Raw genomic sequence first — 27392 nt, 5'->3', positions numbered from 1 at the left:
GTAAATTGCTGGCCTGAACCGCTTGTCTCCTGATCACCAATCCAGGGTTCTTTGCCCTCTGGAAGTCCCCCTCCCAGGAGAGTGACCACAGAGCTCTTACACCAGTGACGGTAGCTCAGGGAGCTAGGGGGTCACATCCATAGGACACAAGGGGATGGCTTTAGTAAGGGTAGCTTGGGGATTTGTGGACACAGCTGAGGGTGAGCAGCCCTTAGTAATCAGAAGGATCCCCACCCTGTACTCCTGCCCCTTGCTTGTCCTCACACCAGGACACCCAGTCCCCATCTGGTACGTGGCCAGCTGCAGAGGTCTCTGAGCGGACAGGAACTGAGTGGAGTGGTGCCAGGTACCTTGGTGAGTGTCCAAGCTTGTGAGCACAGCTTCCCAGTGTCACAGGTGCTGGCCTTGCCACTGTGGCACTGGTATGATGCCAAATGCCTGATCTGGGGGCCTGACTGGGAACAGTCCTCCTGGGTCACAGCCCTGCCTGGGAACTCATGTCCTAGAGCCAAGTAAGGGTTTCTGGGCTGCAGGACAGTCTGAACAACATGGAAATTTGAGGGCACCCAGGAAGGGTTTAAAGGTAGAAATTCAGTCTATAACTATCATCATTACCTCCACAGAGCTGCTGGGAAAGTCCTTAAAATTGACCATCATTTTCCTGCTTAAAAAATCCCATCAAACTTCGAATAAAATCCAAATGTCTCATCTGACCTATAAATACTTCACAATTGGACAATTATTTGCCTCTCCCCACTTTACAGCCCACTTCCCTCCCCTTTATGCACGGGCCTGCCTTCCCTTACTTTGTAGACATGCCCAACTGATTCCTACCTCAGGGCCTTTGCACTTGCCCATTCTTCTGCCTAAAATGCTTCTCCTAAGTCCAGATTACAAATGAATGTCTCTTTCTGTTTGCTCAAATTTCATCTTTCTCAGTTTCATGCTAATACTGCATTCCCCCTGCAATCTATGCCATTACCCTCTTCCCTTATATTTGTAGTACCTCTCACTATTTGTATTTAACAGTTTGTTTGTTGCCTATCTCCTCCACCTAGTAAGTTCCATGGGGACAGGGACTGTGTTTCTCATGTTCCGTTCAAAATCCCCAGACTGTAGAACAGTAACTAACAAATTTTTTAATAAATGAATGAGTGAAAAGAGGGCAGTCCCATAGGTTCTTGTGAGCATGACTTCCTGCTGTCACAGGTGCTGGCCTTGCCACTACAGCACCCATGTCACCTTGGACACCAGGATTCCTTTCTGTCATCTGTAAAACAGAGTGCCTAGGGGACTTTAGGTCACTTGCTCCAGGCTCTCCGGGCATAATGGTTTGAATTCCTGGAAGTTGAACCTGGACTTGTACTTTCTTTTTCCTCCCTGTCCTGGGCCACCTCCTTCTGCCCCTCAGTCTCAGTACCCTGGCCAGCATCAGAGTGACCTACATAGTCCCACATTTTGCCCAGGTGCCACCTCTCTCCCCAGCTGATCCTTTGACTTTCGTCTTTAGTGAAGAGCAGTGGAGGCTCAAGGTATCAGTAGTGCTACCCACTCCGTGACCTGCACAAGCAGGAGGGCCAAGGTTTGTTTCCAGGTCGGTGCTAGGAGGAATTACTTGGTGCTTACTGGGTGCCATGTGTTGGAGATCCCCTCTGAAGAGCTTTACTTGGGGAATTTTCTGTCATCATTCCAGGAGTGAATCGGGGAGAGCAAACACTCAGTGTTAGGGGTTGCAGATAAGAAATCAATCACACAGCTGCCCCGTTCTCACACCAATCTGGCCCTCACGTGGTCAAAGGGACACACGCCCTGAAGTCTCCAGAAAGCCCTGAAACCAGATATAGAGCACTGGAAGGTATAAAAGCCTGCCCACCCTTCAGGCTGTTCTTCCCCTGACTACGATGGAGGCCGTGAGAAGAAGGCTCCTCCTCTTGGCCCTCTTAATTGTGCCATGTTGGGCGGAGTTGAATTGGACCAAATCTGAAGGTAAGAAAATTAAACCTGTTGTTTCCTATCAAAATAAGGAGACCTCCTTTCCAGAGGCCTCTGCTGAAAGTTTTTCAAGTTTTAATATCTGCTAATGGCCTTAATACAGGGAACATTTATTTGTATGTTCTTGATAGGATTTTGAATTAGTACTAAGGCTTTTCAGGCCTATATGACAATATACATAAAAATATAAAAGGGTAAAGAATTTTACCTAGTAATTTCACTCCTGTGAATTAAATATTTTGGAAATAATTATAAAAGTGCACACAAACACACTGCATTTACCTAATGTAAAAAGCAGTATAAATTTCCTTCATTTATTCTGTAAGTTGTAAAGGCAAACAAAGGTATAACTTTGGCGATTTCTTAGAAATCGTAAGAAAGGTGCCCAGGATCCACCTTAAGAGAGAAGACAACTACCTGACGTTTGTACACTATGATGGTGTTTATGTTTAAAATATATACATTGGAGCATCTTTAAAAATCTAGAAGTAGACGAGAAAAGAAAAGGTTCTGGAAGTTTCTACAACAAGGTTTTTTTTTGTTTGTTTTGTTTTGTTTTTTAAAGATTTTATTTATTTATTTGACAGACAGAGATCAGAAGTAGGCAGAGAGAGAGAGAGGAGGAAGCAGGCTCTCTGCGGAGCGGACAGCCCGATGCGGGGCTCGATCCCAGGACCCTGGGATCATGACCTGAGCCGAAGGCAGAGGCTTTAACCCACTGAGCCACCCAGGCACCCCTACAACAAAGTTTTAATGGTGATTTATTTTTTCTCAGTGGGTGGGATTATACTTTTATCTTTTTTTTAAAAAAAAGATTTATTTATTTATTTATTTGACAGAGACACACAGAGAGAGAGGGAACACAAGCGGCAGGGCGGGGGGTGGGTGGTGGGAGAGGGAGAAGAGGCTTCCTGCCGAGCAGGGAGTCTGATGTGGGCCTCCATCGCAGGACTCTGGGATCACGACTTGAGCCAAAGGCAGATGCTTAATGACTGAGCTACCCAGGGACCCTATGCTTTTATCTTTAATTGTCTTTGCTTATATTTTTTACTAATAAACATAATAGTAATTGTTAGGGGAAAATAAATAAGAGACTATTGTTATAAGGACATCCCCCTTCACTTGCTGATGAAAAGGGAAATGAAAAGCTTTTTGTTTCTAAGTGGAGTTTTTAACTGTTTGTTGGGTTTCATTATGATGTATTTAATTTTCTTGTTCATGTTCCATTATAGCCGCCACTGCTGCTCCTGCCCCTCTTCCTCCTCCTCCTTTTTCTTTTAGTAACAGCTTTATTAGGATATAATTCATATAATATGAATTATGATGAATTATATTATATATAAATGCACTCTTCTAAAATGTAAAATTTACTGGTTTTTAGTATACACACAGAATTGTGCAACTGTCACCGTTCTTTAATTTGAGAACATTTTCATCATCCCAAAAAGAAACTCTGTACCCATTGGCAGGTACTCCCCATATTTCCCAATACTCTCAGCCCAATGCAACCACTAATCTATTTTCTGTCTCTACAGATTTCCCTAATCAGGACTTTTCGTATGCATAGAAATCCTATAATCTGCGGTCTTATGCTCAGTGTCATATTTACAAGATGCATCCGCGCTGTACCATACATTTGTACCTCATCCCTTGTCATTGCTGAATAATCCTGCATTACACAGATAGACCCTGTTTTACGTATTCGTCAGTTGATGCCCATTTGGGTTGTTTCCACTTATTTGGTATTTTGGCTAGTGCTGCTATAAATAAACATTAGTGTACACTTCTTTGTGTGAACATATGTTTTCATTCCTTTGGAGATATGCCTAGAAGAAACTAGAAGTAGAACGGCTGGGTTATGGGAATTCCCTGTTTCATCTTTTGAGGAATTGTCAGACCATTTTCCCAGCAGCTGTCCCATTTTACCTTCCCACGAGCTTTGCAGGAGGGTTCCAATCTCTCCGCATCCTTGTCAAGACTCCTTTACTCTGTGTTTTTCACTCTAGTTTTGTTTTGCATCTTTAATGGTGTGAAGTCGTATCTCACTGTGGTTTCGAATTGCATTTCCCCGATGACTAATGATGTTGAGTATTTCTTCATGTGTTTATTGGCCTTTATGTGTTCTTTAGAGAAATATCTATTTTTGTTGTTTCTCTATTTTTTATTGGGTTGTCTTTTAATCATTGAGTTATAAGAGTTATTTATATATTATAGATATAGCTTCTTGGTAAAACCATCTTTCCTTAAGCCCTAATATAGTATTTATTTAATTAATTTTTTAAAAAAAGATTCTGTTTTTTCATCTGACACAGAGAAAGAGAGCACACAAGTAGGGGGAGTGGCAGGCAGATGGAGAGCGAGAAGCAGCCTCCCCACTGAGCAGGGAGTCCGGTGTGGGACTCAATTTCAAGACCCTGGGATCATGACCTGAGCGGAAGACAGACTTTTAACTGACTGAGCCACCCAGGCACCCCTATAGTCTTTATTTTTTATGATCCACATATAGAGAAATTATACATTTTTTCTCCCTAAGAGCTCTAAGACGGGGAAATCATTGGATGGTGGCTTACTTTGGAACGAACTAAATACCATCACAATTACGTGCATGCTTGTATGAATATTACCTATGAGGGGTAGAGTCCTAATTGCTGAAGGAGAAGGCCAGGGGCAGCTTGAGTTTATTCATTGTGAACCGTGGTCTCTCCCAGGCAAATCAAGCTGCCAGGCTAGCTTGGGAGGTTCCAGCCAGTCAGATGTCCACCGGGCCCTAATCCTGCAACTCAATCCCAATGAGGACTGCACCTGGACACTAGAAAGACCAGAAAACAAGAGCATCAGAATCATCTTTTCCTATTTCCAGTAAGTAGAGTCTTTATTTTCCAGTGAGGATGGTTGAACTCTGGCCACACTAGGGAGTGTGTGTCAGAAAAAATCAGTTGGTCCTAGAGATAATGGTAACTCCCATGACGAAGACGACGACGAAGACGAAGAGAGTGGTTGATAGTACTGACCCATGACTGGGCCCCTGGCTTTGGTCACAGAGGTCCTGGAGGTTGGTGTGGTTATCACAGGCACTGGGAGGTTGGAGAACTTGTCTCAGGTCGCACAGTGAGTAGAATGACTGGCATTAGTACCCAGCTAGTCTGGTTCCAGATTCCAGGCCCTGAAACACTAAACTTGTAGTTCCAGACTTTGCTACGCATTCTAATCAGCAGGGAACTTCCCCAAACCCAGATGTCCAGGCTGAACACCAGAGAATTAGATCAGAATCCCCGGGGGTGGGAACCAGGCCATCGGGTGTTTTTTCTTTAACTTTTCATTTTGAAATCAATACCTACTCACGACCGTCTTCTCTAAGTGCCCAGGTCACGGCAGCGTGAGGCCAAGCTGAGCACAGGGCCCTGCTCTAGGAGCCTCCCTCCGGGCTTGGGGAGAACTTTCTGAGTTAAGCCTCTCAACAGCTCTTGGGGTGGATGCAATCTAATCCCCACTGGGTGCGTAAGAAATCCCAGAGAAGTCACCTCATGTGCCCAAAGTCACAGATGACTACAGGCGGGAGAGGACAGGAAGCCAAGCCACCTGGCTCCAGGGCTCAAAGTCTTACCCAATCCCCGTGGTGCTAAAGCTGGGGAGTCTCAGGGCAACTCGATGGGGGGAGGGGGGGTTTGCGAAAGTGCAGTTGCTGGGCCCTGGGCCCAGATTCTGGTCCAGGTGGGGGCGACTGGGGCCCGAGAATGGGAGTGCAGAGGTCACGAGCCCAGGGGCGCTTCCTGCCGCCCCCGCTGGTCAAGGCGCCACGCTGGGGGGTGCCTGCCCCTATGCCCAGGCTGGGGAGCGGGTCTCTGTGGCCCTCACGGAAACAGAGGGGAAGGGGGACTCCCACGCTCCCTGGACTTCTCGGGCTACGGAGAATCCTCTGCATTACTCTCGGTGTGTGGAGAGGGAGGGCATGGCGGCGCGGCAGAGGGAGGGAGTGGAGGTGAGCTGTTCACACTTAGCCGCTGCCGGCGTGCCGGGCCTGCGCCGGGCGCTTCCGTTGAGAACACGGGAACCCCCACACCAGACGAAGGCTGTGACTCCCCATTTACAGAAGAGACTGAGGAGAAGAGATAGTGAATCGCTTGTGCAAGGTTCCACGGCAAGTGAGGGGCTCGGTTGGAGGGAGAACTGGGGGGTCCGCCCTCGTGTTTCCCTCTAGGGCGCCGTGGCCCTCCGTCGGGATCTGAGGGCGTTTGGACAGACCCTGTCAGAACGGGCAGAAAACAGTCATCCTGCCCTGCCGCGCCCGACGCATGGGACTGTCCTTACGAATGAGGACGTGGGGCTGTGAGGCAAGGAAGGGGCTGGGAAGAGGCTAAATCCGCTTTACCTTGAGAGGGGGCCGGGGAGGAAGAGTTGTTCCCGCTTTCAACAGCCTTGGATGTCCAACGTCAAGGGGGATGAATTCTAAGTAAGAAGCTCCCACCCCACAATTCCCACACGGGCACGAGGAACAGGAGACGGGCGTGGAAGGCGAGGGTCTTGGGTTCCAGACCCACCTTCCCCCAACCCCTGACTTTACAGAATCGTTGGCAAAGCAGTTCAGTCCCCTGAGGCATTTCTAGATTGATGGGGTGTGGTTTGATGCTGAGGGAGGTGGGGGGTGGTTGGTCTTGGGAGTTTGATATGAAACAGACACGCCATGCAGACAGGTGTTGGCATCTGGGGTGCCGCTGCGAGCAGCTGACACCCTGACCCCCCTGCCTGCTGCTGGCTCATCTCCAACCATGGCATGTTCTGTTCGCAGGCTTGATCCTGATGGAAGATGTGAAAGTGAAAACATTAAAGTTTTTGATGGAAACTCTACCAAGGGCTCTCTGCTGGGGCGAGTCTGCAGTAAACATGACTACATTCCTGTTTTTGAATCATCATCCGATACATTAACGATTCAAATCCTCACTGACTCTGTAAGAATTCAAAGAAGCGTCTTCATCTTCTACTACTTCTTCTCTTTTGGCAGCTGTGAGTTTTCACTTATGCAACCTATGCACCGACCACCTACGAGTATAGAAATTACACATGCTCCTGCGTGGGTGGTCATAACCTCGAGTCTGAGTTCTCCGTTTGTGAGAGCAGAGGTTTTCTAACTCCCGTGCGTGAGAATCACCCGGAGAGCTTGTGCAATCAGATCCCTGCTCCCCCTCCCACCCCAGCGACTCTGCTTCACTGGTTCTGGGATGGAGCCCATGACTTTGCCTTTCTAACTAGCTCCCGGTGAGGCAGATGGAAGGGGCTGATCAGAGGGCGGCACACCGGGGCGCACTGTGGGACAGCCCAAAGCAGACTCTCCAAGTATGGCCTGTTTCAGAATATCCCCGAGATCCCTTGAAACCCCCATTCAGGGACCACGCCTCCCTCTCTGGTCTGGTTCAGAAGATCTGCATTGGGGCTCGAGAACCTCCACCTTTGACAAGGTCCCCACAAACCTCTGACAAAGATTAGGAAGCAGGCGATGAGAAATGCTGACCTAACTCGTCAGGCAATCAGATGTTACCGTGGCTCTGCATTCCCAGCACCCAGATTCCACTACAACGCAAAGCAGAATGCTAAGAAATTCTGCAAGTGGATTCGTGAGCAAAGCTCCGCTCTGGTTTGCCGCCTGAGGCCTGGAGCCGATCGCGTCACTCTCCTCTTAAACCACGCCAGTCTCGGGAGTGGAGCGGTCACGGTTTTCCAGAGCCAGACCCAGGCCCCCTTTTCAGGCCTTACCTCTGGCCACTACCTGACGTGCCTCCTGTGCTTTAGCTGACCTCCACTGTTTTACGTCCCCCGAAAGAGAGCCTTCGGTGTGGCCTTTCTCTTGTCCAGCTGCTTGCTTCCCGACCGGGGGAGAGAGGGACCAAACGTGGGTTCGTGTCGGCTACATCTGAGCTGACTTGGAAAGAGAGTGGAGGGTAGGGAGAGGTGAGAAGCCCGGGAGGAGGACTCCTGTCTGCTGAAACCGACAGTCCGAGGGGCTGCGGGAAGAAAGGGCAGGCTGGCGTAGCGGGTCACGTGGGGTGTGGATGAGGCTGGAAGGCAGGGCTGGGGCCGAGTGAGGAAGAGCCTCCAGTGACAGTCCTGAGAGCGTGATGTCATTTTCTGTGGCTTAGTCCATGCCATGGAGGATCTCTAAAGCTGGGACAGATCTTACAGTGTCCCGTCGCCCCGGGGCAGTGGTTAGAAAATCCAGGGATAAAGAAGGATGAAAATGTCCCGATTGGAAAGAGGATAATGGAGCGACATTTGGGGGGCAGGGGATGGCTCATTCAGCTCAGTGCGCGGCGGGGAAACTAAATGAAGTCTCTCTTGATTTACATTCTCGGTCACCCTCACATCCCTGTCAGCTGTTCCAGACTGTGGTGGTTACTTGGACTCCTTGGAAGGCTCTTTTACCAGCCCCAATTACCCGAACTCGCATCCTCAGCTGGCCTACTGCGTGTGGCACATACGAGTGGAGAAAGGTTACAAGATAAAACTAAACTTCAGAGACATTTTGTAAGTACTGTGGGTCCATTTCTGCTGTTGGCGAAATGCAGAGAGCCCACCTGGCAAAGGGGGACCCTGGAGGAGAGAAATTGTGTGAGCCCTTCATAGATGGGCACTTCTCCTAGCATCGGTGTGTAGAGAAAACACCAGTACTACCACAGTGAACTAGGTTGTCTATTTTTTTAAAAAAGATTTTATTTATTTGAGAGAGAGAGAATGAGAGAGAGGGAGAGAGAGAGAGCATGAGAAGTGGGAGGATTAGAGGGAGAAGCAGGCTCCTTGCCAAGCAGGGAGCTCCACATGGGACTCGATCCCGGGACTCCAGGATCATGACCTGAGCTGAAGGCCAGTTGCTTAACCAACTGAGCCACCCAGGCACCCTATTTGTCTATTTTCCTGAAGATTCTGAAGGCACATCAGGGACTGGCAAAGCCCTAGGTTTTTCCTAAACCTGAGCTACCATCACAAGGAAAACTCTTTAATCACTTGACTCTGATGCTGAGAATTGAATTGGTTTGGAAAGCTTTTTCACCAGAGGTCCTATTTCTCTAGCTTAGAAGTGGATGAACACTGCAGATTTGATTTCATTGCTGTCTATGACGGTCCCTCCACCACCTCTGGCCTAATTGGACAAGTGTGTGGGCGCGTAAGGCCCACCTTTGAATCCTCATCAGACTCGTTGACCGTGGTGCTATCAACAGATTACGCCAACTCCTACCGGGGCTTCTCTGCTTCCTACACTTCCATTTATGCAGAAAATATCAACACTAGTAAGTCACATTCCTTAGCTATTTGGAGCTCTTTGAAGATTGTGTCCATAGAAACTGCTCCTTAATTCTTAGCCTACCTGTGGCTATCCCTATTTGCAAGCCTGTCATAGATCCTTTGAAATATATACTCATGATCTGAACCTTGAGAAGTACGGTGCTTAGTATGAGAGGAAATGAATGGTTTTATTAACTTAGAAAAGATTTCTGTAAAAAATATGGGCTGTTTTCTGCAATGCCTTGCCTAAAGGCACAACCAAAAATAATAGATTTACAGAATCAAGTTGCAGACAAGGTCACAGTGAACCTTGTAGAAGGCGGACGAACTGCTCTGCTGGCTCAGGCTTCCGATTATGGTTTAAAGCAAAAAGGGTTTTGAGTTTTTATATTGTCTTCTGTATATACAGCTTTTCAAGAGCCAAAGTTCTAGCTGCTATAAACATAATCATCCTTTTTTTTTTTTTTTTTTTTATTAACAGCATCTTTAACTTGCTCCTCTGACAAGATGAGAGCAATCATAAGTAAATCCTACCTGGCGTCATTTAAATACAGAGAGAATAACTTACACCTGAATGACCCAACTTGCAGACCAAAAATCTCAAATGTGGTGGAATTTTCTTTTCCTCTTGATGGATGTGGTACGATCAAAAAGGTAAAGTGTGGCATTGAGCTGGGTTTTGTCAAATACCAGCAGTGTGTTGGGTGATGCTGGCAATGCAGGGCTTTCTGGTGGCCCTAAAGAACATGTCCTAAAACTTCAGGGCTCAATCCATGGCGAACCTGTGGGAACATTTACGTGCACTCACTCATTTAAACACGACTGCCAAGTCGCCACATTTATTCTCAGGGTAACTAGAGGTGGTTCTCTTTCCTGGAAGAAGAAGAACTCGGGGAAATCATGGAAGGGCGTCTGGATACCTAGATGCCACGGGTGTCGCAGCCCAGCAGCAGTACTTGTGTAGAAGCTGATTAGAGCTCGCATTTAGCAAAGATCTAGCTGGATTGTTATGATCTCCTTCTTTCCCCTGTAAAGGTAGAAGGTAAAAACATGAGCCTTGTTTGAGAGATGTAGAGCATAAGTTTGTGATTTGTTTTCCATTTTCTAGAACTTTAAGATCTCAAACATTTGCAACCTGTAAGTCCCTTTAGGCTGTATACCCTAAACATGCCACTCATGTCATTAGACAACAATCTTGTCAAGAAGAATGGCAGCTACTCCAGAGAATGGATAAGAATAGAAGTAAATCATCATTTTATGCTCCAAATGAACACCTGGGCCATCCTCTGTACACCCGGAGGGAAGGCATCCTGGGGGAACCTACTGCAAGACTTCTGTCTGCACACACTTGGGAAACCGCCCAGGAAGCCACCCTAATACAAAGCTACTTATGGAAGAAGCCCTTGCATTACAGGGTCTCAAGTCTTTCTAGGGGTGGAAGTTGGTGTTCAGAATTGCTTTTAACATAACTGAAAAAAGTTCTAATTCTGTCTTCAGGTCTTTCCAAGCCAAGCTCTATCTCTCATCTCACACCTTTTCTACCTACCCAGAGTGTTTCTTAAATAAAGCACTTTGGAGCCTTAGAGTACACTGGTAGAAAAGCTGCTATCTTGTGATTTAAGGAAATTGTGTCTTTGTCTGCAGATATTTTTCGTATCTGGGCTCTAAACGATTACCCGACTTGCTGTACAGCATTTGAATTCCATGTCACTGCAGGTGGAGGATCACTCGGTCACTTACACCAACATGATCACTCTCATCCCATCCCCCACGTCGGAAGTGATCACCCGCCAGAAGCATCTCCAGATCATTCTCAAGTGTGAAATGGAATCGAATTCTACCGTGGAGATGATGTATGTAACGGAAGATGACGTAATACAAAATCAAAGCGCCCTGGGCAAATACAACACAAGCATGGTTCTTTTTGAATCCAATTCATTTGAAAAGCCTATACTGGAGTCACCATATTACGTGGATTTGAACGAAACTCTTTTTGTGCAAGTCAGTCTGCGCACCTCCGATCCAAATTTGGTGGTATTTCTGGATACCTGCATTGCCGCTCCCACGCCTGACTTTGCATCTCCAACCTATGACCTGATCAGGAGTGGGTACGTACTGCTGGGTAACATGCTTTTCCGAGGATTAACAGTGATTTGAATGAGGTAGTGTTGTTTGTGCATGGATCCACGATTCATCAATTTTTTTCTAGTACTGCTACCATGGAATTTAGTAAGTGTAATCATTTTATGAAATATAGTTACTGTGCACTAATTACAGATAACTTAAGTTAGAGCATTTCTACAACCACAGCCCATATCCCCTAGAATTTTTAGTCTATTTCCAAAATATTTGCTGGTAGAAACAAATTTATTTTTTGTCAAGGAGGATTTATGTTTTCATTTTTACTTTTTTTCTCCACATTTTGGTTATTTTCAACAAAATCTCAGAAAAGTATTTCACTTGTTCCAACTTCAGAACAGAAGTGTAATGAAATTTATAAAGTATCTGTGGCATTCCTTACTTAAAAATAAAACAAAATAGTGAAGGGGTGCTGGCTGTTGCAATCGGTAGAGCTTATGACTCTTAATCTCAAGGTTATGAGTTTAAGCCCCACATCGGGCGTGGAGCATACTTAAAAAAAAAAAAATTGTTTTTTAAGGTTTATTTTTTTCCCCCCTGGGATATTTTTTTATTTTTTTTATTTTTTATAAACATATATTTTTATCCCCAGGGGTACAGGTATGTGAATCACCAGGTTTACACGCTTCACAGCACTCACCAAAGCACATACCCTCCCCAATGTCCATAACCCCACCCCCCTTCTCCCAACTCCCCTACCCCCAGCAACCCTCAGTTTGCTTTGTGAGATTAAGAGTCACTTATGGTTTGTCTCCCTCCCAATTCCACCTTGTTTCATTGATTCTTCTTCTACCCACTTAAGCCCCCATGTTGCATCACCACTTCCTCATATCAGGGAGATCATATGATAGTTGTCTTTCTCTGCTTGACTTATTTCGCTAAGCATGATACGCTCTAGTTCCATCCATGTTGTCGCAAATGGCAAGATTTCATTTCTTTTGATGGCTGCATAGTATTCCATTGTGTATGTATACCACATCTTCTTGATCCATTCATCTGTTGAATGGACATCTAGGTTCTTTCCATAGTTTGGCTATTGTGGACACTGCTGCTATAAACATTCGGGTGCACGTGCCCCTTTGGATCACTACGTTTGTATCTTTAGGGTAAATACCCAGTAGTGCAATTGCTGGGTCAAAGGGCAGTTCTATTTTCAACATTTTGAGGAACCTCCATGCTGTTTTCCAGAGTGGCTGCACCAGCTTGCATTCCCACCAACAGTGGAGGAGCGTTCCCCTTTCTCCGCATCCTCGCCAGCATCTGTCATTTCCTGACTTGTTGATTTTAGCCATTCTGACTGGTGTGAGGTGATATCTCATTGTGGTTTTGATTTGTATTTCCCTGATGCCGAGTGATATGGAGCACTTTTTCATGTGTCTGTTGGCCATCTGGAGGTCTTCTTTGCAGAAATGTCTGTTCATGTCCTCTGCCCATTTCTTGATTGGATTATTTGTTCTTTGGGTGTTGAGTTTGCTAAGTTCTTTATAGATTTTGGACACTAGTCCTTTATCTGATATGTCGTTTGCAAATATCTTCTCCCCTTCTGTCAGTTGTCTTTTGATTTTGTTAACTGTTTCCTTTGCTGTGCAAAAGCTTTTGATCTTGATGAAATCCCAATAGTTCATTTTTGCCCTTGCTTCCCTTGCCTTTGGCGATGTTCCTAGGAAGATGTTGCTGCGGCTGAGGTCGAAGAGGTTGCTGCCTGTGTTCTTCTCAAGGATTTTGATGGATTCTTTTCGCACATTGAGGTCCTTCATCCATTTTGAGTCTATTTTCGTGTGTGGTGTAAGGAAATGGTCCAATTTCATTTTTCTGCATGTGGCTGTCCAATTTTCCCAACACCATTTATTGAAGAGGCTGTCTTTTTTCCATTGGACATTCTTTCCTGCTTTGTCGAAGATTAGTTGACCATAGAGTTGAGGGTCTATTTCTGGGTTCTCTATTCTGTTCCATTGATCTATGTGTCCGTTTTTGTGCCAATACCATGCTGTCTTGATGATGACAGCTTTGTAATAGAGCTTGAAGTCCGGAATTGTGATGCCACCAACTTTGGCTTTCTTTTTCAATATCCCTTTGGCTATTCGAGGTCTTTTCTGGTTCCATATAAATTTTAGAATTATTTGTTGCATTTCATTGAAAAAGATGGATGGTACTTTGATAGGAATTGCATTAAATGTGTAGATTGCTTTAGGTAGCGTAGACATTTTCACAATATTTATTCTTCCAATCCAGGAGCATGGAACATTTTTCCATTTCTTTGTGTCTTCCTCAATTTCTTTCATGAGTACTTTGTAGTTTTCTGAGTATAGATTCTTAACCTCTTTGGTTAGGTTTATTCCTAGGTATCTTATGGTTTGGGGTGCAATTGTAAATGGGATTGACTCCTTAATTTCTCTTTCTTCTGTCTTGTTGTTGGTGTAGAGAAATGCAACTGATTTCTGTGCATTGATTTTATATCCTGACACTCTACTGAATTCCTGTACAAGTTCTAGCAGTTTTGGAGTGGAGTCTTTCGGGTTTTCCACATATAGTATCATATCATCTGCGAAGAGTGATAATTTGACTTCTTTGCCGATTTGGATGCCTTTAATTTCCTTTTGTTGTCTGATTGCTGAGGCTAGGACCTCTAGTACTATGTTGAATAGCAGTGGTGATAATGGACATCCTTGCCGTGTTCCTGACCTTAGCGGAAAAGCTTTCAGTTCTTCTCCATTGAGAATGATATTTGCGGTGGGTTTTTCATAGATGGCTTTGATGATATTGAGGTATGTGCCCTCTATCCCTACACTTTGAAGAGTTTTGATCAGGAAGGGATGCTGTACTTTGTCAAATGTTTTTTCAGCATCTATTGAGAGTATCATATGGTTCTTGTTCTTTCTTTTATTGATGTGTTGTATCACATTGACTGATTTGCGGATGTTGAACCAACCTTGCAGCCCTGGAATAAATCCCACTTGGTCGTGGTGAATAATCCTTTTAATGTACTGTTGAATCCTATTGGCTAGTATTTTGGTGAGAATTTTTGCAGGATATTGGTCTATAGCTCTCTTTTTTGATGGGATCCTTGTCAGGTTTTGGGATCAAGGTGATGCTGGCCTCATAAAATGAGTTTGGAAGTTTTCCTTCCATTTCTATTTTTTGGAACAGTTTCAGGAGAATAGGAATTAGTTCTTCTTTAAATGTTTGGTAGAATTCCCCCAGGAAGCCGTCTGGCCCTGGGCTTTTGTTTGTTTGGAGATTTTTAATGACTGTTTCAATCTCCTTACTGGTTATGGGTCTGTTCAGGCTTTCTATTTCTTCCTGGTTCAGTTGTGGTAGTTTATATGTTTCTAGGAATGCATCCATTTCTTCCAGATTGTCAAATTTGTTGGCGTAGAGTTGCTCATAGTATGTTCTTATAATAGTTTGTATTTCTTTGGTGTTAGTTGTGATCTCTCCTCTTTCATTCATGATTTTATTTATTTGGGTCCTTTCCCTTTTCTTTTTGATAAGTCGGGCCAGGGGTTTATCAATTTTATTAATTCTTTCAAAGAACCAGCTCCTAGTTTCGTTGATTTGTTCTATTGTTTTTTTGGTTTCTATTTCATTGATTTCTGCTCTGATCTTTATGATTTCTCTTCTCCTGCTGGGCTTAGGGTTTCTTTCTTGTTCTTTCTCCAGCTCCTTTAGGTGTAGGGTTAGGTTGTGTACCTGAGACCTTTCTTGTTTCTTGAGAAAGGCTTGTACCGCTATATATTTTCCTCTCAGGACTGCCTTTGTTGTGTCCCACAGATTTTGAACTGTTGTGTTTTCATTATCATTTGTTTCCATGATTTTTTTCAATTCTTCTTTAATTTCCTGGTTGACCCATTCATTCTTTAGAAGGATGTTGTTTAGTCTCCATGTATTTGGGTTCTTTCCAAACTTCCTCTTGTGGTTGAGTTCTAGTTTTAGAGCATTGTGGTCTGAAAACATGCAGGGAATGATCCCAATCTTTTGATACCGGTTGAGTCCTGATTTAGGATCGAGGATGTGATCTATTCTGGAGAATGTTCCATGTGCACTAGAGAAGAATGTGTATTCTGTTGCTTTGGGATGAAATGTTCTGAATATATCTGTGATGTCCATCCGGTCCAGTGTGTCGTTTAAGGCCTTTATTTCCTTGCTGATCTTTTGCTTGGATGATCTGTCCATTTCAGTGAGGGGAGTGTTAAAGTCCCCTACTATTATTGTATTATTGTTGATGTGTTTCTTTGATTTTGTTATTAATTGGTTTATATAGTTGGCTGCTCCCACGTTGGGGGCATAGATATTTAAAATTGTTAGATCTTCTTGTTGGACAGACCCTTTGAGTATGATATAGTGTCCTTCCTCATCTCTTATTGTAGTCTTTGGCTTAAAATCTAATTGATCTGATATAAGGATTGCCACTCCTGCTTTCTTCTGATGTCCATTAGCATGGTAAATTCTTTTCCACCCCCTCACTTTAAATCTGGAGGTGTCTTCGGGCTTAAAATGATTTTCTTGGAGGCAACATATAGATGGGTTTTGTTTTTTTATCCATTCTGATACCCTGTGTCTTTTGATTTGGGCATTTAGCCCATTAACATTCAGGGTAACTATTGAGAGATATGAATTTAGTGCCATTGTATTGCCTGTAAGGTGACTGTTACTGTATATGGTCTCTGTTCCTTTCTGATCTACCACTTGTAGGCTCTCTCTTTGCTTAGAGGACCCCTTTCAATATTTCCTGTAGAGCTGGTATGGTGTTTGCAAATTCTTTCAGTTTTTATTTGTCCTGGAAGCTTTTAATCTCTCCTTCTATTTTCAATGATAGCCTAGCTGGATATAGTATTCTTGGCTGCATGTTTTTCTCGTTTAGTGCTCTGAAAATATCATGAGAGCTCTTTCTGGCCTGCCAGGTCTCTGTGGATAAGTCAGCTGCCAATCTAATATTTTTACCATTGTATGTTACAGACTTCTTTTCCCGGGCTGCTTTCAGGATTTTCTCTTTGTCACTGAGACTTGTAAATTTTACTATTAGATGACGGGGTGTGGGCCTATTCTTATTGATTTTGAGGGGCATTCTCTGAACCTCCTGAATTTTGATGCTCGTTCCCTTTGCCATATTGGGGAAATTCTCCCCAATAATTCTCTCCAGTATACCTTCTGCTCCCCTCTCTCTTTCTTCTTCTTCTGGAATCCCAATTATTCTAATGTTGTTTTGTCTTATGGTGTCACTTATCTCTCGAATTCTCCCCTCGTGGTCCAGTAGCTGTTTGTCCCTCTTTTGCTCAGCTTCTTCATTCTCTGTCATTTGGTCTTCTATATCACTAATTCTTTCTTCTGCCTCATTTAACCTAGCAGTGAGAGCCTCCATTTTTGATTGCACCTCATTAATAGCTTTTTTTATTTCAACTTGGTTAGATTTTAGTTCTTTTATTTCTCCAGAAAGGGCTTTTATATCTCTTGAGAGGGTTTCTCTAATATCTTCCATGCCTTTTTCGAGCCTGGCTAGAACCTTGAGAATTGTCATTCTGAACTCTAGATCTGACATATTACCAATGTCTGTATTGATTAGGTCCCTAGCTTTCGGTACTGCCTCTTGTTCTTTTTTTTGTGGTGAATTTTTCCGTCTTGTCATTTTGTCCAGGTAAGAGTATTTTTACACGAAGGTTAGCTAGCTTCCTTACATTGCTTTACACTTGCTCCTTCTTCCTCGCTGGGTACTCTCCCCTAAGGTTTTTTTTTAAAGGAAAGTTTTCCCTTTTTTTCTATAAGCTGATGGACTTAAACTACATCCACCATATTGATATCTTCATAGCAACTGTCTAAGGTAAGGTATAAGAGCTCTAATATATCTGAATTGATTTTCTACCTAACTCATGTGGACTAGAAATGTTATTGCTGGAGGGAATTTTATTTTACCCAGGAATCAGGTCCATAGCCTTAGCTCAATACAGTCTGAGCTAAAGACACTGACTGTCTTTTTTTTACTATTTTTTTTCTCTCCAAATTTTTATTTAAATTCTTCTTAGTTAGAGCATATAGTGTAATATCAGTTTCAGGAGTAGAATTGAACAATTCATCACTTAACATACAATGCACCTGATCTTGTCTGATCTCAGAAGCTAAGCAGGGTCAGGCCTGGTTTGTACTTGGATGGGAGACATTGTCTTTCTGGAGAAATTTTTGACCCACAGATCAGACAGTTCAGAGAAAACTTTGTATCATCTCTTTTCAATACTAAAAAGACTGAACTGGAAACTTTCTAAATGTGCTGTAAATCCTGTTCTAGATGTATTCAAGATGACACTTGTATGATGTATCCATTATCTGGACACTATGGAAGATTCCAATTTAACGCCTTTAAATTCTTGAGAAGTCTGGGCTCCGTATATCTCCAGTGTAAGATTTTGATATGTGACAGTGGTGACCATCAGTCTCGCTGCAACCAAGGCTGTGTCTCTAGAAGGAAAAGAGACATTTCTTCGTACAAATGGAAGGCTGATTCTGTCGTAGGACCTATTCGTCTGAAAAGGGATCGAAGTGCAAGTGGAAATCCAGGTAAGAAAAAAGCTATTTCATGAACTAAGAATACCACATGGTTCATAAAATTCTGCTCAAATATATTCCTTCTTAAGAAGATATAGTTTAGAGATTTATAGTATTTGTAGGAAAGCCCGTAATCAGGTAAGCACACAAGATTAATTTTTCTTTCTGTTAGTGGATAAAATGAAAGCCATGTACATTTTAAGCATATGATGCACTGATAATTCACCATTATTCCCATGGCTTCCCAGTATAAATGTAATGTCCTCACTTCTAAAAACAACAGTTTCTTTTAGCTTTGTGACTATATTATAGCCACACTATGGCAGATAACAGAATCAAAAGCAATGTATTTTCATTCCTAAATGAGTTGAATCAGATGAATCAGCATTTCACACAAATCACCTTTTTGGGAAAACAAAAAGATTTTTTTCCAAAACAGAGAAAATAGCATATTTGCAACACAGCCCTGCTTCTTTTTAAAGGTTGGAAACATGAGCCCTGCCAGGTCCCAGAACAGTGAATGCCCAAGGACAAGCCACAGCTGAATGGCTTCGATAGACCATAGTTACATGAAAAGTGTTTATGAGAATTTATCTCATATGAAAATGATCCTGGCATAAGAGAATCTTATGACCTCTGTCTTTATTATTATTTGAATGGATTGGGAAGGAGTAGGATTCTAGTTTGTAGCAAAATATTTCTATGACAAAAACAAAAGAGAACAAAAATTAAATCCAGTAATTTTATAAATATAGTCACTAAAAAGACAATGCATCTATGGATATTAGGCTAGATTAGTTGAAAATTTGTGAATGAAAGTTTTAGAAATATCATGCACATTAGAAGAGTACCCTTTTCCTGTTTGAAGAGAAGAAATTAGTTGTGTCTCCATCGATCAAATATATTTTGGGGACTTTGGGAGATAGTGACCATCAGTAGATGGACCTGCACTTCTGTTTGATTTTGATGCTTAAATTCCACAAGTTTCTCACCTTATTTCAGGGCAACAAAGTAGCTATTTAAACAAACAAATGTAAACACATCTTGTCTTTTAAATGAAACGGAAACATACATTAATTGAAAGAGTTGCTAGCAGTTTCCTTAGGCTGTTTTGGCATTATGTATCATAAGGTCCTTCATTGATGCCTAAGACTCGGAGGCTATGGAGAGATACCCATTCCCAAAAATTTTGTAATGCCAAGTAATACTTTTCTTTAAATGATTTTTATCTGGTTTCCACTTACAGGATTTCAGGACCAAATACACAGAGAAGAAACTCAGAGTCAATCTTTTGACAGTCTGCATCTGTTTTCATTCATGGTCCTTGCTCTGAATGTTGTGATGGTGGCCGTGATCGTAGCAAGGCATTTTGTGAATCAGAGAACAGTCTATAAATACGAGAAGCTTCAGAATATTAACTGACCAGTTCAGCCTTCAGTGAGACCCATTTTTCCCAAATGCCAAAGGAAATGCCCCATGGCTACATATTATGAATAAATTGGAGAGAGCCGCATAAAAATGACACAGTTCCTGCTGTCACCGTGGTCAGAGCTTGCTGCCTTGCAGGCGTGGTTGAAATGAACAAACATTATGTCCATGCTAAGAACGAAAGTCACCAAAATACCAGATGAATTAGAAACGTCCTTTTTCACAAGCACGGAACAGTATCCGTCAATATTAGGTGAAAAGAAGAAGGTTGTATTTACTTAAATCTTCGGCATTAAATGTATTTGTTACCTAGATGCAAATATGCTACCTTTTGAAATGTACGCGAGGGTTACAGTTTTTGAAACTGTGACAGAGAGACTGACATCTTGTTTATTCACGTGCCTCACTCTAATTCAGAGCCTCAGCATTTTACAACTTAAACACATTTCAGAGAACAGCTCTGGAAAGAAAAAAGCTATTTCATGATCTAAGAACAGGAAAGAAGAACCTGACTATAAAAGGAGAGACTTCTGTGTGGTTTCTAGGTTAATGAATGAAAACAATTCTCCCATTTACCACCAAACACCAAAGCCAAAGGTAACCCTAAAAGGAGAAGTCCGTTCTGGCTGACACTTCCCTATCCACAGTATAGAAGCCTCCGTGTGCACAAACTTACTCACACCACACATGTTGAATTCTTTGTCCTAGGAGGACAGTACAACTCGTCCCCACCATCCAACACTGCCATGTTTTCAGGTTCTAATACACATCCAAAGAGGCAACCACATTTCTGAACACCCAGGGACACTCCTTGAGTCCCAGACGCTTGGATTTGATACCACACATGCCCAGGGAGTACAGCACGAGTAAAACAGCATCTCTACTCTTATTGCACGAGTTGTTTGGGGCCTGCTGGGTTTCCACCTCCAAATGAAAACAGATCTTCCCCATTTTCTTTTTAGTATTTCCACATGGATTTTCTAAGCCCTTGCCCCATGTGGCCATGTGGTCTAGTCTCCTCTGTGTTAATCTGTATGACTAAAGGGAGCTACTACAAAGTTCTTTTCCAACCTAACGCAAAAGCATTTGAGAACGTAATGAGAACAGGCAAGTCAGACTCAGTCAAGGCAGTGTGGTCCCGGGCCCAGCGCTGTCTTTCTGTCAGGAACTGTGTGAAGCTGTGCGGGCGGCCAGGCACAGCAGTGTGATACCAAGAAGACCATCACATAGTGTGACTCGGGAGACAGTGTAAAACTGTATTATCATGAGTCTCAAACCCTTTGCAGTGGATCTACTGAGCTATACCAGCGCATCAGAGATAGAAAATCATACACAGCAGAAAGTGTTTTTCTTCAGGAGAAACGACAGTAAAGTAAGTAAAGGTTTCAGATCTGAAGTGGGTGGCCTGGGTTTTAGTTCGTCCCCTTACCTGGTGGGTTACCTTGGCCAGGTCACCCTCAGCCTTGATTTCCACAATTTAAAATGAGGAAGGTAGCAGCTGCCCCACCCCCACCCCAGCTTGTTGTGCTCGTGAGGGTTGAATGAGGAGATGAGCTGTGCTCAGGGGCTGCCTCTGTACCACTTGCTGCTGGTGATGAGTCCCCCTGGGCAGCCCCCAAGTCCTGTTTCTGAATTTGCTTCCTCGGACCTGCCTGGTACTGACCGTCGTGGGCTGGGTCCTGGGAGACAACCTCTGGTGGAGAGGTTTGTGTGCCGAAGGGTTCCTGGGGCATGGGCCTAGCCTTGAGCCCTGGCAGGGGAAGGGAAGCAGGCCTGGCAGGGAGCTGGTGAGTGGCGAGGCAGGGACAGCAAAAAGCCTGGCCAACGCCCTGCATCCTGGGCTCGGCTGGCCTGTCAGAGACGTCCCCACACTGGGGCTCGGTACCCCCGCCACATGACACACCTCTGTACACCGGCCATTGGTTGAAGGCTGCAAACGTGGCCAAGGCAGTTGCCTTGAGCTGAGGGAATCCCCACAGAGTCTTGGGGGCTGAGAGCCATCAGCCACCCACACTCCCGGCAGCCTGAACAATGGTTCTACCGGAGGGAGATACGGCTGTCACACCAGAGCGGCCACCACGCTCACTTCCTAGAGGAACAGGATTTTCTGAATGTCCCACAGCATTCCATTCTGATTCTATGCTGTATTCAAGAGACATGCTTTTTTTTTTTTTCCTAAAAGATTTTATTTATTGATTTGAGAGAGAGAGCATGAAGGAGGGCAGAGGGAGAGGGACAAGCAGACTCCATGTGGAGCAGGGAGCCTGATGCGGGGCCCGAGGCCAGGACCCTGAGATCATAACCTGAGCTGTAGGCAGATGGCTAACAGACTGAGCCACCCAGGCGCCCCCAAGAGATAGGTTTAACAGAGCATTTCAGCAAGGCTAAAAGCAAAACGTGCGATGGAATACCAGCATGTGCGGACAAGATGGGAGGGTCTTCTCATTTCTACAGGGCAGAGCAGAAGCCAGGCTACCTTCATGGCCTCTGCTGCCCCTCCCCCCAGGAAGGTGGCATCGCCTTGTTACCTCTGGGTAGGGGGTAGAGGTCCTGGCTCTCTACAAGGTCCCCTCTGACACCACCCCAGAGAAGTCTCAGAGGGGTGGTCTTCCTGCCTGGTGGGGTTGGAAGCCCAGCCTCCCCACCTGGTCTCCACTTGACATGGGGGTGTTGGGGAGGCCTGGGTTACTGCACAGAGATGATAGAACCTGCAGAGGGGAGGGAAGGTGGGAGGGATCCTGGGGGCAGGAGGAAGTCTCGGCTCCCCACTTCACCTTTGTTGGCTGGGCTGAGGCAGGGACACAGTTTGACCCACGGCTCACAATCTTGCCTGGGTGCTCCTTTACCAGCCCTTGGCTAGAGAGAGCAGGCTTCTCTTGAGGCTTTTTTCTGGGTTGCAGGTTTCTCCCTGTTGAGTGCTTTTTGATCCATAAAGCATGGACTGCTCGGCAGTGACCATGGCCTTCCCACTACAGCGTTCTTAGAATCCACTGGAATGCTGTTGGAGAGGGCAGCTTCCTGGGTCCCGCCTGCTGAACCACACCTGGAGAAGCTCACCGCGAGCTCACTGGACACTTATTTATTTATTTATTCTTATGAGGTCAGTCCTTTCATTCTCAACACTTTTCCCAAGAGGCATTTGTTAAAAGCTATAAGATGCTAACTTTGGAAGCTGTTGGCTTCCCACTTCCTCAATGCATATGAGATAGATGCAGTTAATGGGCAGGTAAGCTTCAGAAAGGAGAAGCTCTAGCAGCTCAGAGGCCCTTGGAAAACCCCTTAATTCATCTGGGGCGCTCACGTGAAATAGACGCCCGATGCTCAGATCACGTGACCGAAGATGAAGGTGCTTGGGGACGAGTGATTCCCTTTTGACTTAAAGATGCTGCCTTCACCAGACTGACCAGCAACTACACCTCATCAACTTCTACCAGGTAGAAGCAGGGAATGCCATCAAAATACCGTCAGTATCCTATTTATCAAGATGGCTACCGATCAAGGGCACGTCTGGCATGAGACTGAGATGTTCCCCTCTAGAGGCAATGCCCACCCTCGGGTCACATGTCAGATTTTCATCAGGACTTCAGGGCTAGCTCCCAGCCTCCCCCAAACTCTGCTCTCCCCTCTGGGAACCTTGACCATACGTATTCTCATCTCATACATGCTATTGAATGGCACAGATGGGAACACTTTCTTGGACTTGAGGACTCATTTTAAATGTTGCTATTGAATACTTCTTGACAAGCAAAAAACAAGACTAAACTATGTCCCAGACTCTCCCTTTCTTACTTTCTTCCTCCCCTCTTTCTTTTCCTTCCTTCCTCCTTTATTCTTTCTTTCCTTTTCATCTTTCGAGAGAATCTTAAGCAGGCTCCATGCCCAGCACAGGGAACTTACATGACCCTGAGATGATTGACCTGAGCCAAAATCACGAGTCGGTACTTAACCAACTGAGCCATCCAGGTGCCCCAAGACAGTTTCTTTAAAGAAAGCTTTGAGGGAACTGAGTACAGCCCAGACCTCTTTCTGTTAAGATACAAAGAGAACTTGGATAAAGTGGTGCTGCCTGCTTTTTCTATGAGGGTGTGGGATATGAAAACCTTTCTTTCTGTGTTCCTCAGGTTTCCTGTGTCCTCAGGTTTCCTATAAAGCCTTGAGGATCTGGGACACAGACTGGGTGTTTGATAAAAGCAGTCACAAGTGGTTCATGTGATTGTGTCTCCAACTCTCATTTGTGGTCAATGTCAAAGCTGTCACCCAAACCCAATAAAGCCGAGGCACGGTGTATTCCCTTTGGAATGGGCAAGAAGAGCTTGTTTTGAGTAGGTGACAACGAATAAACAAGCAAATGACATATTCAATTCAACTAACCAGTTATTAGGGTTTAAAAAAAAAAAAGAGCAGTGACTTTCCAACACTTAAGTTTATTTTTAATTAGACTCTTAGCAAGATCTGAAAAGAAATTCTCACACCACCCAAGGGACAGAAAAAAAAAAAAGATCCATCTACTAGCATCTGAACGTTAAGGAGTCAATTTAACAAAATCTTTAAATTGACAATTTGGTCTATAGAGAGAACTCTGTTCTTTAGAACATGTGTAGTTCTTGGTAGGGAAGAATTAGAAGATGCAGCATCTCTAGCCAGCAAACAGAGTGACTGCCTTACAAGTTTAACAATCAGGGAAGGTTTATGTAGCATCGAAACTCAGAGAGAACCTCCTTAGCTGTTTCTTTTACCTGTGGCTCCATGGGCAGCTTCTGGTTTGTCAAACTTATCACTTTATTCAGGGAAATAGGCTTTTCTTTCTAATAACAGATTTGTGCGAAAAGTGAAGAAATCACACAAGGGTCTTACTCCGACGAGTCCCTCTGTGGATTTCCAGTGGCCCCACCACTTGGAAATGCTCAGTCTGTTCTTCTGGGGTCACCACACGGCCTGCATCCCTCTTACTCCGTTCTACACAGCCCTGGGAGCAGCGGGAGGAGGGGTCCCCCACTTTGCACACAGCGACCTCACACTGCAGGTAGACCACGTCATAGTTGCTCAGAAAGTTGAAGGCATTGAACTTGAACTGGGCCGTGTTCTTCTGTTGGGAGTGCAGGTTGATATAGGTATTGTCTTTGATGCACCTGATAGGAGAAAAACCCCCAGCCACAAGGATTAATTTGACGTGTGATGGGAACTCACCCTGACTCCAATAATCAGACCAATGAATTCCAAACAGAGTTCTTCCCCCTACCCACTCTTTCTTTCATAAAGAAACTTAAAATACTACCATGAGTAGAAAAACCACTGTTCCTGAGCACAAATAGAAGCTAACAGTAAAATAAACATAATAAAAAACAACGTAATTAACTTCTAACTAGAGCTGTTGCCTCCCGAAGGCCCATTCTATTCTATTTTGCCCAAAGGGGAGATTACAGGTAGTGGTTGTATTATTTGAAAGTGAAATTTAGATTATTTAAAAATGTGTTTCTTAGCGTACCTGGTTGGCTCAGTCTAATAAGCATCTGCCTTCGGCTCAGGTCATGATCCTGGAATCCTGGGATCGAGCCCCACATCAGGCTCTCTGCTCAGCAGGGAGCCTGCTTTCCCCCCACTCTCTCCGCCTGCCTCTCTGCCTACTTGTGACCTCTGTCTGTCAAATATATAAATAAAATATTTTAAAAAAATGTGTTTTGTCAACCCTAACACAACTATGGAAAAAGTTCAGTAAGAAGCATAAATGATACATCAAGAAAGGAGATACAATAGAATAATATAAAATGCTCCATTAAAATCAGAGAAGGCAGCAAAAGGAGAGAGGGGGTAGAGACAACGAACAAATGCAACAAGCAGAAAACAGTTACCAAGATGGCAGATTTTCATCCAACTCTATCACTAATCACTTTATTTTTTAAAAAATTATCTATTTGAGAGAGGGAGAGAGAGAATGAGAGTGCGAGCTGGGGGGAGAGAGAGAGAGAGAATCTTAAGCAGGCTTCATGCTCAGTGTGGAGCCCTACGTGAGACTCAGTCTTAATGGCCCTGAGATCATGACCTGAGCTGAAATCAAGAGTTGGATGCTTAACCCACTGAGCCACCTAGATGCCCCTCAATAATCACTTTAAATGTGATTATTAAATATGCCACTTTAAAGATACAGATTGCCAGAGCAGATAAAATGAAAACAAAAACAAGAAAACCCAAGATTCAACTACTGTTCTCTACAAGACACCCACTTTAAATATAAAGACCTAGAAAAGGGATGGAGAAAGATCTACCATGCTAATACTAATCAAAAGAGAGCTGGAGTAGCTACATTAATTTGAGACAAAACAGAGTTCAAAGCCAGGACAATTATCAGGAATGAAGAGGGGTATTGCATAACAATAATGGGATCGGCCCTCTCAAAAGATGTAACAGTAAGCTGGGAAAACTGGACAGCTATATACAGAAGAATGAAACTCGACCATTCTCTTACACCATACACAAAGATAAACCTCAAAATGATGAAAGACCTCAAGGTGAGACAGGAATCCATCTAAATCCTGGAGGAGAACATAGGCAGTAACCTCTTTGCAATCACAGCAACTTCTTTCAAGACATGTCTCCAAACACAAGAAAACAAAAGTAAAAATGAACTTTTGGTGCTTTACCAAGATAAAAAGCTTCTGCACAGCAGAGGAAACAGTCAACAAAACAAAGAGGCAGCCCATGGAATGGGAGAAGATATTTGCAAATGACAGTACAGACAAAGGGCTGATATCCAAGATCTATAAATAACTTCTCAAACTCAACACCCAAAAACCAAATAATAAAGTCAAAAAATGGTCAGAAGACATGAACAGACACTTGTCAAAAGAGGACATACAAATGGCTAACAGACGGATAAAAAAATGTTCATCATCGGGAAATTCAAATCAGAACCACATTGAGATACTACCTTACACCAGTTAGAATGGCAAAAATTGACAAGGCAGGAAAAAACAAGTGTTGGAGAGGATGTGGAGAAAAGGGAAGCCTCTTACACTGCTGGTGGGAATGCAAGTTGGTATAGCCACTTTGGAAAACAGTGTGGAGATTCCTTAAAAAATTCAAAATAGACTACCCCATGACCTTGCAATTGCACTACTAGGTATTTACCCCAAAGATACAGATTTAGTGAAAAGAAGGGGCACATGTAGCAGCAATGTCCACAATAGCCAAACTGTGGAAAGAGCTGAGAAACCCTTCAACAGATGAGTGGATAAAGAAGATATGGTCCATATACACAATGGAATATTATTCAGCCATCAGAAAGGATGAATACCCAATTTTTGCATCAGCATGGATGGGATTGGAGGAGATTATGCTGAGTGAAATAAGTCAAACAGAGAAAGTCAATTATATGGTTTCACTTGTTTGTGGAACATAAGGAATAGCATGGAGGACATTTGGAGAAGGAAGGGCAAAAGGAAGGGGGGGAATCTGAGGGGGAGACAAACCACGAGAGACTATGGACTCTGGGAGACAAAATGAGGGCTTCGGGGGGGTGGGGGATGGGTTAGCCCAGTGATGGGTATTGAGGGAGCACAGATTGCAAGGAGCACTGGGTGTTAGATGCAAACAATGAATCATGGAACACTACATGAAAAGCTAATGATGTACTGTGTGGGGACTAACATTTAAAAAAAAAAAACGAAAAGATATAACAATCCTTAATGTATACACATGTAACAACAGAGTGTCAAAATGTCTGAGACAAAAAGTAAGGGAACTGCAAAGAGAAATCTACAAGCCCACTGTGATGGCTGGAGGCTCCGCAGCCCTCTGTCTAGAACTGACACGTCCGGCAGAAACTCAGGAAGGATACTGATGATCTGGAAAGGACCGCTGACCAGCTAGACTGACAGCTATAGGACACTCCACCTAGCCACTGCAGAATACAATCTTTCTCAAGCCCATGTGGAACATTCCCCGGGACAGACACCTTCTGGACCGCACAGCACACCTTAGCAAATTCATAGAGAAGGAATCACACCAAAGACATAGTCTGATCAGAGTGG

The 27392-nt window shown here is 44.0% G+C and overlaps 2 protein-coding genes across 2 annotated transcripts in view; one reads left to right on the top strand and one right to left on the bottom strand.

The window, feature by feature from the left end:
- Positions 1–1867: 1867 nt before the first annotated feature.
- Positions 1868–19685, top strand: CUZD1 (CUB and zona pellucida like domains 1). Its single transcript, XM_032314003.1, has 9 exons — positions 1868–1986; positions 4701–4851; positions 6779–6993; positions 8358–8508; positions 9052–9269; positions 9746–9918; positions 10981–11372; positions 17681–17949; positions 19184–19685. Exons 1-9 carry the CDS (start codon positions 1902–1904, stop codon positions 19357–19359), a joined length of 1830 nt encoding a protein of 609 aa, XP_032169894.1. The 5' UTR covers positions 1868–1901; the 3' UTR covers positions 19360–19685.
- Positions 19686–23763: 4078 nt separating this feature from the next.
- Positions 23764–27392, bottom strand: part of LOC116573712 (deleted in malignant brain tumors 1 protein-like) — an 83830-nt gene continuing 80201 nt past the window's right edge. Inside the window, exon 57 of the mRNA XM_032313978.1 lies at positions 23764–24494. Coding sequence (XP_032169869.1) covers positions 24203–24494 — 292 coding nt within the window. The 3' untranslated portion in view covers positions 23764–24202. The remainder of the gene's footprint in view (positions 24495–27392) is intronic.

The sequence above is a fragment of the Mustela erminea genome, chromosome 14 (genome assembly GCF_009829155.1).
Source record: "Mustela erminea isolate mMusErm1 chromosome 14, mMusErm1.Pri, whole genome shotgun sequence".
Lineage (NCBI taxonomy): Eukaryota > Metazoa > Chordata > Mammalia > Carnivora > Mustelidae > Mustela > Mustela erminea.
This window is presented reverse-complemented; position numbering and strand designations above follow the sequence as displayed.